The sequence below is a fragment of the Symsagittifera roscoffensis genome, unplaced genomic scaffold, assembly GCF_963678635.1.
Source record: "Symsagittifera roscoffensis unplaced genomic scaffold, txSymRosc1.1 SCAFFOLD_1084, whole genome shotgun sequence".
NCBI classification, from domain to species: domain Eukaryota; kingdom Metazoa; phylum Xenacoelomorpha; order Acoela; family Convolutidae; genus Symsagittifera; species Symsagittifera roscoffensis.
The window spans coordinates 1-12,350 of NW_026971459.1; the positions used below are offsets into that span (position 1 = coordinate 1).

General features: G+C 31.8%; 1 protein-coding gene across 1 annotated transcript; it reads right to left on the reverse strand.

Annotated features, from left to right (window-relative positions):
- Positions 1–3,457: 3,457 nt before the first annotated feature.
- Positions 3,458–11,221, reverse strand: LOC134856457 (rhodopsin-like; the record flags this gene model as incomplete). The annotated part of the gene is given in 2 exon segments (XM_063872730.1): positions 3,458–3,749; positions 11,193–11,221. A coding segment is annotated over 1 exon segment (191 nt), but the record flags the coding sequence as incomplete, so codon positions are not given.
- Positions 11,222–12,350: the final 1,129 nt, after the last annotated feature.

A 12,350-nucleotide genomic window follows, 5' to 3' on the forward strand; every position in this document is an offset into this window, starting at 1 on the left:
CCAAACTTAATGAATTAAGATTTTTGCAGCTCATATTTAACTTCGTTTACACTAAACTGCTATCAGAAAGGGTCTTTTTTTTCTGATTTTTAACAATTCCGAAATTGCTTTATTGAACTAAACTCAGCTTTGATTGAAAGTTAAAACGCAACAAAATGTGGAAATGATTTCGGGAAGAATGAGAAAATATTTGTTTATTCTAAACATTGTTTTAAGGCTAAAAAAATTCTTTGATTACAAAAATCAATTATAAATGCCGTCACAGCGTTTTATGGATGCGACTTTTAAAGAAAGGGACCGAATATATGTGATGATATTGGTTTTTCTCGAGGCATATATCGATTTTTTAATTAGCAAAAATTAACAAAATTTTCTTACAGTCTCAAATCTCAAAATTGAGCTCAAACTTACAGACTTGAGCTCAAAATTGAGAAGATATTTTACCTGTGAACATTCATGTTATATTATGGCGATTTGAAATGTATTGCATTCTTAGGTCACCTAAGTTGTCGTTTAATTTGTTCCAAGAACCCGGGTTGACGTCCATAAAAGAAAAATGCTCATCATACAATTTCATATATTGCGACTATGGAAAAAATGCTTATCATTTATCATTCAATTTTCATACAAAATTTAAAAACTGTAATAAAAGTTTTTAGAGAATTACTTCTGTTCTTTTTCCATTTTTTGAATCTTTCTGCTCAATAAAAACATGATTTTAGTTTTGGCCAAGAAAATGCTTATCATATAACTTTCATTTATGAAAAATTGAGCTCAAAAATATGCATTTTTTCATAAGCAAAACACAAATTTGAGCTAATAATTTTTAAATCTTTTTTTGGTTGCAAACTTGCTTTTGTTCCCAAATATACATTATTGCGAAAAAATTTTGCATGCAAAATTTGATTTTTTGTGTTTATAACGTAGTCCAAAAATCACCAAATGCAGTTTATCTGCGTGTTAACTGCCAGTTACACTCTGGGTTTTCTTATGACAAAAAGTCCATGGTTAGTGTTTCGGATGAAACAAAAATATTTCAAAACAAATATTTTTTGGTATTTTCTTTTATGGGAAAAATGCTTATCATACAATTTCATAGTATGGAAAAAATGCCTATCATAATATTTCATAGTATGGAAAAAATGCTTATCATGCTATTTTTCATAGTATTTTTTGTGGTCTATGAAATAGTATGATAAGCATTTTTTTCATCATATGAAATAGTATGATAAACATTTTTTGTCAATCAGGGAAGTCATGCAATGCAAACCCTCTAAAGATGTGGTACAGAGTTCATTTAATTTATCTGGACAAAATGGAACAACATTGGAATCTTTACACGCGTTTTTCTCAAATATAGTCAAGGTTAAAAAAGGTTTGTCCTGAAATTCACTCAGCTAAAGCTGCAAAAAACTATGCAATGTTCTGGGTCGAATTTCCCGACTAATTTCCAGACTTTCCAAGTCGCGTTGAAGTTCATTCATTGACCAAAATGTCGTTGTCTTGATCTTGATAGTGTTTCTTTTTCGCAGAAACATGCTCAAGGTATCTCATTAAGGTTTGCGATCGTCCGGAAATTAGTCTTCATTTTCAAGAAAAAATCCCTAAAGTCTGATATTCACCCACAAAAATCTGAATAGAAAGTTAGAAGATAGTCGCGTCAGACTCAAAATTAGTCGTGGTAGGCTGAAAATGAAATTGTGACAGTCTAGACACCAGTAGCACCTTAGTAAGCTAGGCATGTCTCAAACAAAAATCCCAAGTAGTATTATGATTGGGATCTGTATTGAGTAGTTTTCATATATGAAGAAAAAAAAATCTATACGTAAAACATTTCATACAAAGTATATATTTGAGATTTTTTTTCAATTTTGGCACAGTAAAATCAAAGTACCACAAACAGATGTCGAATGGAGCAGAGCAATAAGGATATCGAAGAGAGCAGAACAATAAGGAAAAACATGGGAAAAATTTGAGAGTAATCAAACGTAAATCAAGAGGACAGCCGGTTTTTATGCAAATAGCACAGAATGTTTCGACTACAGTCCTAAAAAAAAACATTTTTCAATTAGTCCTTCAATTTTTTTTTTCAAACAAATATCGTTTTTTGAGAGAAGTTTGATAGTAATATCTGAACAAAAGAATATCTATTAGGTATATTTGACAGTCATAGTCAAATGGGCCAAATGTAAAACAGTTTCTGTAGAAAAAATAGCAGATCATTTTTGAATTTTGAAGTTTTTGGTTCTCAAAATGCCGCTAAAAAATTTCAAAAACTTATTTTACTCGAGTAAAATTAAATTTTCCCGATTTGAATTAGGCTTAAATAAGCTAATGTAAGCCTGCAAACTTTATTTTGACAAACTTTATTAGCTCGAAATTGGACCAGAAATCAAAAATTTCAAACCGGTTTTTCTCGAAACTGAGAAAACTTTTCAAAATGTCATTTGATTCAAGACTAAAAAGGGCCTTAATATGATATTTAATTCGATATATTCCAATTATTATTTGTGGTACCTGATTTTGCGTGGAAATCCGCGTTTTTCAAAATGTCGAAACAACAATGTAAGTAAAAGTTATCAAACAATTCTTTCAGACGAATCGATTGCAGATAATTTTGCGTTAGTTTTATTGCGCCGGAAGCAATAAAATTTTCTATAGCCTCAGCAGTCACCTTTCACTTTTTCCGGTCGCGTCCGTTACGATTAACTTTTCTTCGGCCATCCCGGTCGCGGACGCATCACTTGTTTCCGGAGAGCCTGGTGGACTGAATTTCTGTCGTCTGGAAATACTCATTTTGGGCCACGGCATTTAAAAAAAACCCAACCTAGATTCGGGTATTTATTTCATAATTTTTTATGTGGTGTGAGTGTGAGTGCATTTGTGTGGTGCTTGCGAGAGACTCTTTAAACTCTTCAAATCTCAATATTTGCTTTCGATTTTAATTCTAATAAATTGACTCATTTCCGACAACTTGACGATTTAAATGTGAAAATTAAGGGCGGTGCTTGAGGGGGAGAAGGTACGCCATCCCTAGGTTACGCTGAACTCTAGCCAAATGTCACTCCAACTATTCCTACTCTTAAATTCTTCTAAGATGATCTTTGGCGCCAAAATAGATTCATTCAGAGACAGGAAAAGAACGCCATAAAAACTCAAGATTTTTTTGGCCCCGAGTTTCTCTGATCAGAGCTCTTGAAACTTTTTTTTTAATTTCCTTGCTTCGTAATTTTTTATTCTTAAAAGGAGAATCATTTTAGTGTTCCAAAAGAGATCTGATACTAAAAAAAGTGATGCTTTTTTTTCAAAAAAAATATCTGGATAATGTGATGGAAAGGAAATAGTTTTGCGAAGTGTAATTCAATAAGTCAATTTGTGCTCATACAGGTGTCTTAACGATGACACAACACTGAAATGTAGCTCAATCGCTTTAATTTTGAGCTTAAATGGAACTTACTTGAAATAGATGAGAATTGCAGTTCCGTTTCCAGTGATTCCAAGCAGCAAAAGACATATCAACACTGCCGCACATGCATAGTGCACGTAGTCTGGCACAGGGGCATAGAACACTTCTTTCCAGTTGATGACATCGGCTAGATGGTCTATTGCATCCATAGGATCGCACGTACAATAGTTGGAAGCCGACATCTTTATCACTCAAAACTGTATCAAGCAATCGAAGAGGTGAATCAAACGAAAATAACGCAGAATTGAAGCTAGAAATGAGAGAAATCGAACTTGCCAACAATCTAAACAAATTGTGTGTAAAATAATTAATTATTATTGCGTAAAATGAAAGCAACCGAATTTGTCAAAAAAATATACCGACGTTAGAGAGTAAATTTAAAACAAAGGCGGCACTTCAGGAATTATCAAATTTTCAATAGATTGCAATGACGTTGATAAATAATTTTGCTTCGCGGATATGGTAAAAACTTTTTCGTTTTGCGTCTTTGTAATTTTAGGAGTAGCAATTTTTAAAAATAATTTTCAGTAAAGCAACCAGAATTAGAGTTGTCAGTTGTTAGTTTGAAAATTCTCCAGGAAGTTACATCTGGAGATGTTTTTAAAAAATATCCGCTGAGAAAATTACCAGTTATGAAATTCAATCAAGTGGCGGTAAGACTTTTCCTTTTTTCTATTGGTCCAAAATCGTCTTCAATGGTTAATCAAACATTGAACATCCTCTTCTGTCTTAACACAAAAATACATTTAAATACCTTTTTTCTTCAAAATGGAAATCAATTTTTAAGCGTAAAGAACCAATCGATGTGTTTGCTGAGTAAATGCAGAAATATAACTTGATAAGGAATATTATATGCTATTATTGGAATTGAAGCATAAAACATTCACAAAACTATTTCCAACGAAAATTGCACTAAATTCGCATAAAGCAAAAATATCATTCTAAAGCAACCAATATAAAACTCTCCCCGATGTTTTACTAAGTTGAATACAATTTCAAAGATTATTTGGTTGTTTAGCAAGAAACTTCCCAGCAAATTCATTTTTGAGCACTGATATATACCTTAAAAATAATTTAAAAACTTGAAAAGAATTTTTGTGAATATTTTGTTTTTTTTTTATCAAAAAAATTTTCTTCCCGTGAACTTTTCCATGTCGTAAAATGCATTCTCCGAAGCAATTATTGAAAACTTGAGCAAATTTGGAAAGTTTTTGGTTGAGATTTTGAATCATCACAAAGATCGTTTTTACTCTTGGTCAAATTTTCGCCAAAATGTGAAAATTTCTCTAAAAGTTTTCCCATTTCTGGAAAAACTCAATGAAAATAGTAAAGGCAATTCAAGACACAGTAAGAGAGTCAATTTGTCATCTCACCCAGGCGCGGATCTAGGAATTTCTCGAGGGGAGGTCGAATTTTCAAAAAAAAATTTTGTTCAGCAAAAAATTGCGTTTTTTTGCCGCGCTCCCCTCAAAATTAATATATATTGGCGCCGAATGCGCCTTTAGAAAATGTTAAGGGTCGATCAGCCAAAATTAGAGTTCTCAAGTTAGTACAAAGAGGGGCCCTTTGGGTCAGCGGCGTGTCAGATCCCTGAGGGGGGGGGGTGGTTGAGAGGAAGCCTCCGCTAAAAGCCTCCCATAGTCTCATAATACCCTACTGTGATGGAGTTTTTTGTTGTTGCTAGGCTGGGCAAATAACGTGAAAAGGCCACTTTTTGAACACTAAAAATTAGGCCGAAAAGCGACAGATGTTGATGCCATGCGATCCAAAATAATAAAATAGTGGCCTGCAAGTTTTTTGCTTGAATTTTAAATGTTTGAAACTTCCCAATTTAGCCAAGTTGTGGTAATCAATGCGCGCAAGTGTTCCAGTTTTCTATAAAAGCGCAAAACTGGATTTGAAAAGGAAACGCGTAAGGGTAGGCACACACTTTTTTAACGAATTGACCACATGGCCGCCCAAAAATCTGCTCTTTTTACACTTTTTTACGACATCCAATCTTACAATTATTCTAAGGCGCTAATTTAGAGACAAAGGCGCAAGCAAATAATATTTTTTACAATCACAACCGAAAAAAGTTCTAAATTCATTTTTTTCAAGAGTATTGGCAAAATGGAGTCTACAAGCTATAATGGAGAGCGATAAGTTGAGTTAGTTAGCTTATGTAAAAATACTGATATAATATTATGTTTTAAAATATAGTTTTTATGGTTTAATTTTATATAAAGATACTTAAATATATATTAAAATTCTTTTTACTAGGTTTTCAATTTTTAAACCAAAAACTTCAAAAAAGAAATCATCTTAACAATTCCCTTCCCACAAGGCGGAAGTGCTGAAAACAGTACCAGAAAAATCAATTCAAACAACAAAATTTTGCCGAAAATTTTTTTTTATATCAAACAAATTTTTTTGATGCCCAATTTTGTTAATGGCTTAATATTCATTTTTGATGCCAGTCTGATTAATTTAATCTCTGAATTCCATTAAAACAATGTTATAATAGATTTTAAAACTACAGTATGAAAATTTCATTGCCGTCCTCTGTGAATGATTATATTTGGATTGATTTTGAGTTTTTTACAATGAAGTTTCTATGGAGATAATCAGTAGTAGTTAGAATGGCGAAGTATTAACTTGCCAAAATGTCAATTTTTGCTAAAAATGTGGGAGAATTCAATTTTTTTGTCATCTGAGGTTATTTTATATGATCAGACCAATTAACAGAGGCAATTATAAAATGAACATCTCGATCTAGGAGGTAAATTAGACTGACTCCCCTTTGTTTTACAAAGCTTTTGTTAAATGTAAGCAATAGTAAGAAATGAGCAGCAAAAAAAACTAGCGATAAAAGACAACTGAAACGTTTTTTTTAACCAGCACAATGTCGCCAAAGCGTTTGAAAAATGGCGCCAATCACGTCAACAATCACGTCACAGTAGTTTTCAGCAAACTGACACAGTTGATATTTTTGGCAAACTAAATTTTTGACAGGTTGACATATCTTTGTTAGAATATTTGAAAACAATTGCAAATTTTTTATGAAAGAAAGAAATTTTGTTCTGTCAACTAACTGAGAGTTTAGTTGTTTTCATTTTCTGACTATTTTCTGTCATTTTCTGGTGTTCATTTTCTGTTTATAAATAAAATGATAAACGAAACTCAGAGTTAGTTTCTCACTTTATCTTAATTAGTTCTTAGCCATAAATTTGATGCAAAATCTATATAAATCACCAAAAAATATGTGTAGAAAGTGTTACCTCAAAACGTCGACAACAATTAACTTTTATTAAGTTTAACACAAAACTTGAAGCACATAATTCTTGCCTCGGTTCGTTCTTGACTCAATTGTGAGCTCAATTTTTGCCGATTTCGCTAAAAACAGAAATCTGGAAAAATATGTTAGAACTAAGGAATTACAATCGTCACATGAAAACATTTTTTTTTTCTCAAAAAATGTTATTTGAGAGTCGAGATATTTTTTTGCTTACTTTATTCGAAAATATTTTACAATTATTATAGACTGATTGTCTAAAAAGTGCTGAAAACTTTCAGGTAAGAAAGTTAAGTCAAGCAAACACTGTAATTAACAGGTTAAAGTTGTGACCCTTTCAACTGATTTTTATGCAAAAACTGCTTTTCAACTTCTTTTATCGTAAAATATTAATAAAATGTTATAAAAAATTGAAAAAACCGTGTTAGGTATGTTGAATAGTGCGATTCGTTACAAATAAAAAGAAATGTTAACTGGTTTCGGAATAATTTGGAATGATTAATCACCCGACTAAAAGATAAGGCCAAATTGTTGGCAATATCCGTGACCTTGAGCAGTTTAAGAGCGTCAAAAACTACAGTGCTGGTTTAAATTATCCGGACAAAATGAATAAAACTTGAACTTTCAAACAAATTTTTCTCGTATTGGGTTAAAATTAGACAAAAAGTCATGAGTGCAAAAGTTGCTTAAAATTTCATCAGAATTAATATGAGGCAACTTTTTCTCCGAAATTCTCGACCAACAATTTACCCCAAAAATGGGTAATTTTGAGTTTTTTCAGACAATCAAGAATTACGCTGAAATATATATCACAAGAGTCTTTTTACACAGCCCAACAAAGTTCTAGAAGAGTTAAAACTCCAAAAACCAGTATACTAGAAATCATTTTTGCTTGATATTCAAGAAACGTGATTTTTACTATATAAAACACAAAATCTTTGATTAAAAACAAATTTTAAACACTTTACACAAAATTTTGGAGATTTAGCCCTTCCAGATTTTTGTTGGGCTGTGTAAGAAGCTTCTTGTGATATACATTCCTCATCAATTAACAAAGTAGTTTCAGCGTAGATCTTGATCGTCTGAAAAAAGTCAAAATGACCCATTTTTGGGGTAAAATTTTGGCTGAGAATTTCGGGAAAAAAATTGCATGATTATAATTCTGATAAAAACCTAAGCGAGTTTTGTTCTCTTCACTTTTTGACTTATCTTAACCCAATTTGAGAAAAACATGTTTGAAAATTCAAGTTTTGTTCGTTTTGTCCGGATAATTTAAATCAGCACTGTATTGCGTTTTAGGTTATTAAGTTTTTCGGAAACCGTTTTACGTGCTGAATTCAGTAAAAAGATGAGCCGTTTAAGGTTAATTAACTTAGTTCAGATTCGTTGACCGAAAAGATTTTGCCAACGATTTGGCATTACTATAATTGACTGTATACGCTACGCGTTAAAAGTTACACTACGCTGATAACTTTGCTCGAACAATGATTTCTGTTTTTTCAAACACTCAAAGCTTTCAAAAAATGATAGAAAAAGAACAAATAAATTTTCAAATTCGAACTCAAGGTAACAATACTTTTCAGATGATGATTGCTGTAAACTAATTTCCGGGAACATAATTTTTGTTAATTTATGTTAGAACAGAACAAAAATTTGATGTTCTCCTTCAAGCTTGGAATGTGGAGAGGGAAATTGATACTTCCTTATTAAGTATGGTGCTGTTTTAAAACATAATTTTATAATGATAGGTTTTCTTTTGCGTTTTTAGCTGAGATGAGCAAGTTAATTTTTTTTAATTTGGAAAGAAAAAAACAGCGATTCAATTTTTCTAACTGTGATAGAGATCAAGTTCCCGTCCTTTATTTTTTTTCAAAAATAATTGAAAAAAGACTGCTTGTATCAAGGCGAAGCCCTGAATGTCCGACTGCCTTTTAAGGTCTATGGAGCAGCTAAAACCTGAAAAATTTAAATATAATGAAAATTAAGAAAAAAAATTTGAGTTTTTTTTTGTGAAAACATCCTCCCAAACGCCATATTAAGTACAAATTGAAAAATTTTGCTCCTATCAACAAATCAATTATGACATATAAGCTTCCTTTAATCAATTTGGGTCGATTTCTAAGACGGATTAAATCTCACTTACGCGTTAATTGCGCGAAATATATCGCGCGTTAATTATCCAAAATTGGCCGAAAGTTGGATCTTTAAACCTCCATAACTTTACAAAAATTGATCGCAGGTGAAATATCTTTTTTAAATTTAAACTCAGACAACAATAGCTTTCGATTGATTTTTAAAAAATTCCGTTAAAAATGGCTAGTTAGAAATTCGAAAGAAAAAATAAACCCAGCCCGAGCACAAATATTCCGTTACTTTCGATACGAAAGTCGGAACAATAATATCCAAAGGCAAACGAAGCCGTAATCTTTTTCAATTTTTATTTTATGATTGATATATAGTTTCAGAAAAAGCTTTCCGATCTCAAAATAATCAGCTCGTCTAAATGCAATTCAGAAACCAATCAACCATCTGTTGAAAACAATATGTATCAATTAGACTGCTTCATACCCACACGTACGTTTTTTAAATGATTTCAGATCTGATCAAAACGATTACTTTTTTCAAGGGTACTACGCCCATAGTCTTTTGTTGAATTCGAACTAAATAATTCTGTTCACTCTTAATGGGGCAAAATTGAAGCTTAGATTTAACTGAGTTTAAATGATCTATTAGCTCTAGTCTATTCCAACGGGCAGATTTAGGGGGGCAGAGCCCCCCCCCCAAGGATTTGACCCCTCGCTAACCGCAGGTTCACCCCTATGGTATTATTTCATGACATCCATTTTCGGCTGACCAACCCTAAACTTTTCTAAACGCACCTTCGGCGCCAATTTATGTTAACTTTGAAGGGGAGCGCGCGCCGATAAAACTCAAGTAATAAGTCAAAATTTTCCAAAAAGTACCCAAAACGGCATTTTTTACCTATTTTTTCAAAATTTTGGCTGCGCTCGTAAAATCAATTTGGTCGACTTAATAAAGTATTGAAATTTTTATTAGAAAATACCCATCCCCCCCCCCCCCCTCACTAGCAAACTTTCGTCCCCCCATCCCACCTGCGAAAATTTGTGAGTAATATTTTGTTTAAATTGTTCGATTTATGCCAAAATTGGTATATGCGGATAGTAGGCAATGACAAAAATATTCAGTTTGCATACCTGTTTTGTGAATCCCCTCGTTACATTATAAAAATGAAAGTTGCCGCTGTTGTGAGAAGAAAGAGGGGGGAGGGGAAAAAGAGCCTTTTTTCCTAGTCTATCAAAATTTTAGGCCAAAAAAATTTTAAAATTTGCCAAGCACGAATATGAATAACACCACCAAATCTTTTCAATGTGTCAATCAGACATTAAAAATGAATCAATCTTGGTTGAGGTCTTGTGATTTGAGGCAGAAGACGGAAACTATTAATTTTGACAGCAAAACTAAATGTTGCCGAGACGTGGTATGTCAACGTCACATTTTTTCAGCCGTGAATGTATCTGATGAGTCTTTTTAATCAATATATTTTATTTTCAATCCAAAATTTGCTGTGTACTTTTGTGGAACGATTTATTAAGTTAATTCAACTCATATCATATGCGTAGTTATCATAAAAAAGATTTTTTTAGACCTCTATTTGCATTTTATAAGCTATGAAAGATTTTTTTTTAGATTTCCCTTGGATCTGTCATTGTTTATCGAAGCAACAGAATAACTAGTGATTTTACAAAGGTATGGAAAAATTTTGTGTGCAAATTTTTTTTATTTAATAGCATGTTTTTAGTGAATTAGGTGGAGAGAAATTTGAACAGCTAAAACATGAATACTTAAAATTATCTTTCCCCAAATGACCAAAAAGTTTTAAATTAGGTTACCGGGTTGGTCAACCAACAAAAAAATTCCCTGCCTAAAAATTTCTGAAATTTCTTATTTTCATTTTTTTTGCAAATTTTGAAAGGTATTTTTTGTATAGCGTGCAGTTTGTTTTGAGGCCAGTTAACTATAAAAAAAGCTTGAAAATGATTTTTAGAATTTCGGAAAAACTTAATCTCACACAAACTTTTTTATAACAAAAATTTTAATATAACAATTTTTCCCACAACAAACAATGAACTAAGAAAAACAAAAATTGCCAAAAAAAATTAAATATGTTTTGGTTTCGCAGTTATGAATCAAAATCAACTCCGGAAATTTTACTTTTTTGGTTTCATTTATCTGAATTTTTTTGGATGTTGCTAAAAGAATATGTTTGATTTTGAACAAACGTTTTCTAATAAAAAAGTTTTCAGTTTTGCTTTGATACTTCTCTTACTTAATTTTTTCACTAAATTTTTTGTGAAAAATACACATGAGGATTAAGTGGCTTGCAGGTAAATCTCATTGATATTTGCAAACATCTGTTGTGCACATACTTACTGGGAGTCGAAAGACATCTTCACCCGCACATCTTTATCAGAACTTGCAGCTGCCGGACCGAAATGAATGGCATGACAAATTTGTAACACAAACATAACTAAGATCGTATCAACACGCGGCAAACGAACTTACGAGCTAACGAGGGTTGAAATAATAAAAGCGACACATAAAGAGAATTTTCAAAAAATTCTATGCGTGATTTGGAAGGGACAGCGCGGCCTATTAAAGTTTTTTAAAGTTATTTTTTGATAAAATAGATAAAAATAAATAAAAATTATGGAAAAAAAATTTTTTTTTTGTAAAGTATTTTTTCAAAAAAAACCCTAAATGAAATATTTTAAAAAATGTACCAATCGTCTCTCAGCGTTTTATTAAGTTCAAATAAACTGCCTCAAGTTTATTTGGAACTATTTCTGAGCCGGATAATTTTGCCGCTTACGCGTTAAAATCACAAAATTTATCGCACGCTAATTGTCCCAAATTCGATCAAACTTTTGTTCTCAAACTCCAATTACAAAACGTAAAAATGACACGCATAATATCTATTTAAGAGTTTAGAGTGTCAATATTTTTCAAATGGTGTTCAAAGTCTCCGTTTGAAAGGGGCTAGTTAAGCTACGAAATTGATCTGAAGAAAAAACAACTCCAAGAAAACTCCCGGGTTGAACTCCATAAACCACAAATACTAATCATACAATTCCATAAAGTCAGTCGATGAAAAAGTAATAGTCATACAAATTTCCTTTATTTTGCTGAATTTTCACGGAGAATTTTTTCTTTTTTGGTTTAAAAGTCGGTTTATTGTACAAAATAAAAAAGAAAAACTTTTTGCCAAAAATGATAGTCATATAAATTTCATATATCTAAATTGTATGACAAGCATTTTTTTGAGGGCGACAACAAAAATTTTTCCAAATGATTTTGAAATTTACTCAAAAACTTTTTTGTTTTTTTTTTCAGCCGCATATCGAATTTTGTACTCAAAAATTTTCCAAAAAAAAGTTTGGGCATGCAAAAATTAAACTTTTGTGTGCATAACGTATTCCTGGATACACAAAAATGAGATTTTTTCCGTTTATCTGGATAACTTTGCTTCAAAAAGGCTAAAAAATCTACTTCTTTTGTATTGCATGTTTATGTATGCCTTGATCAATGTCT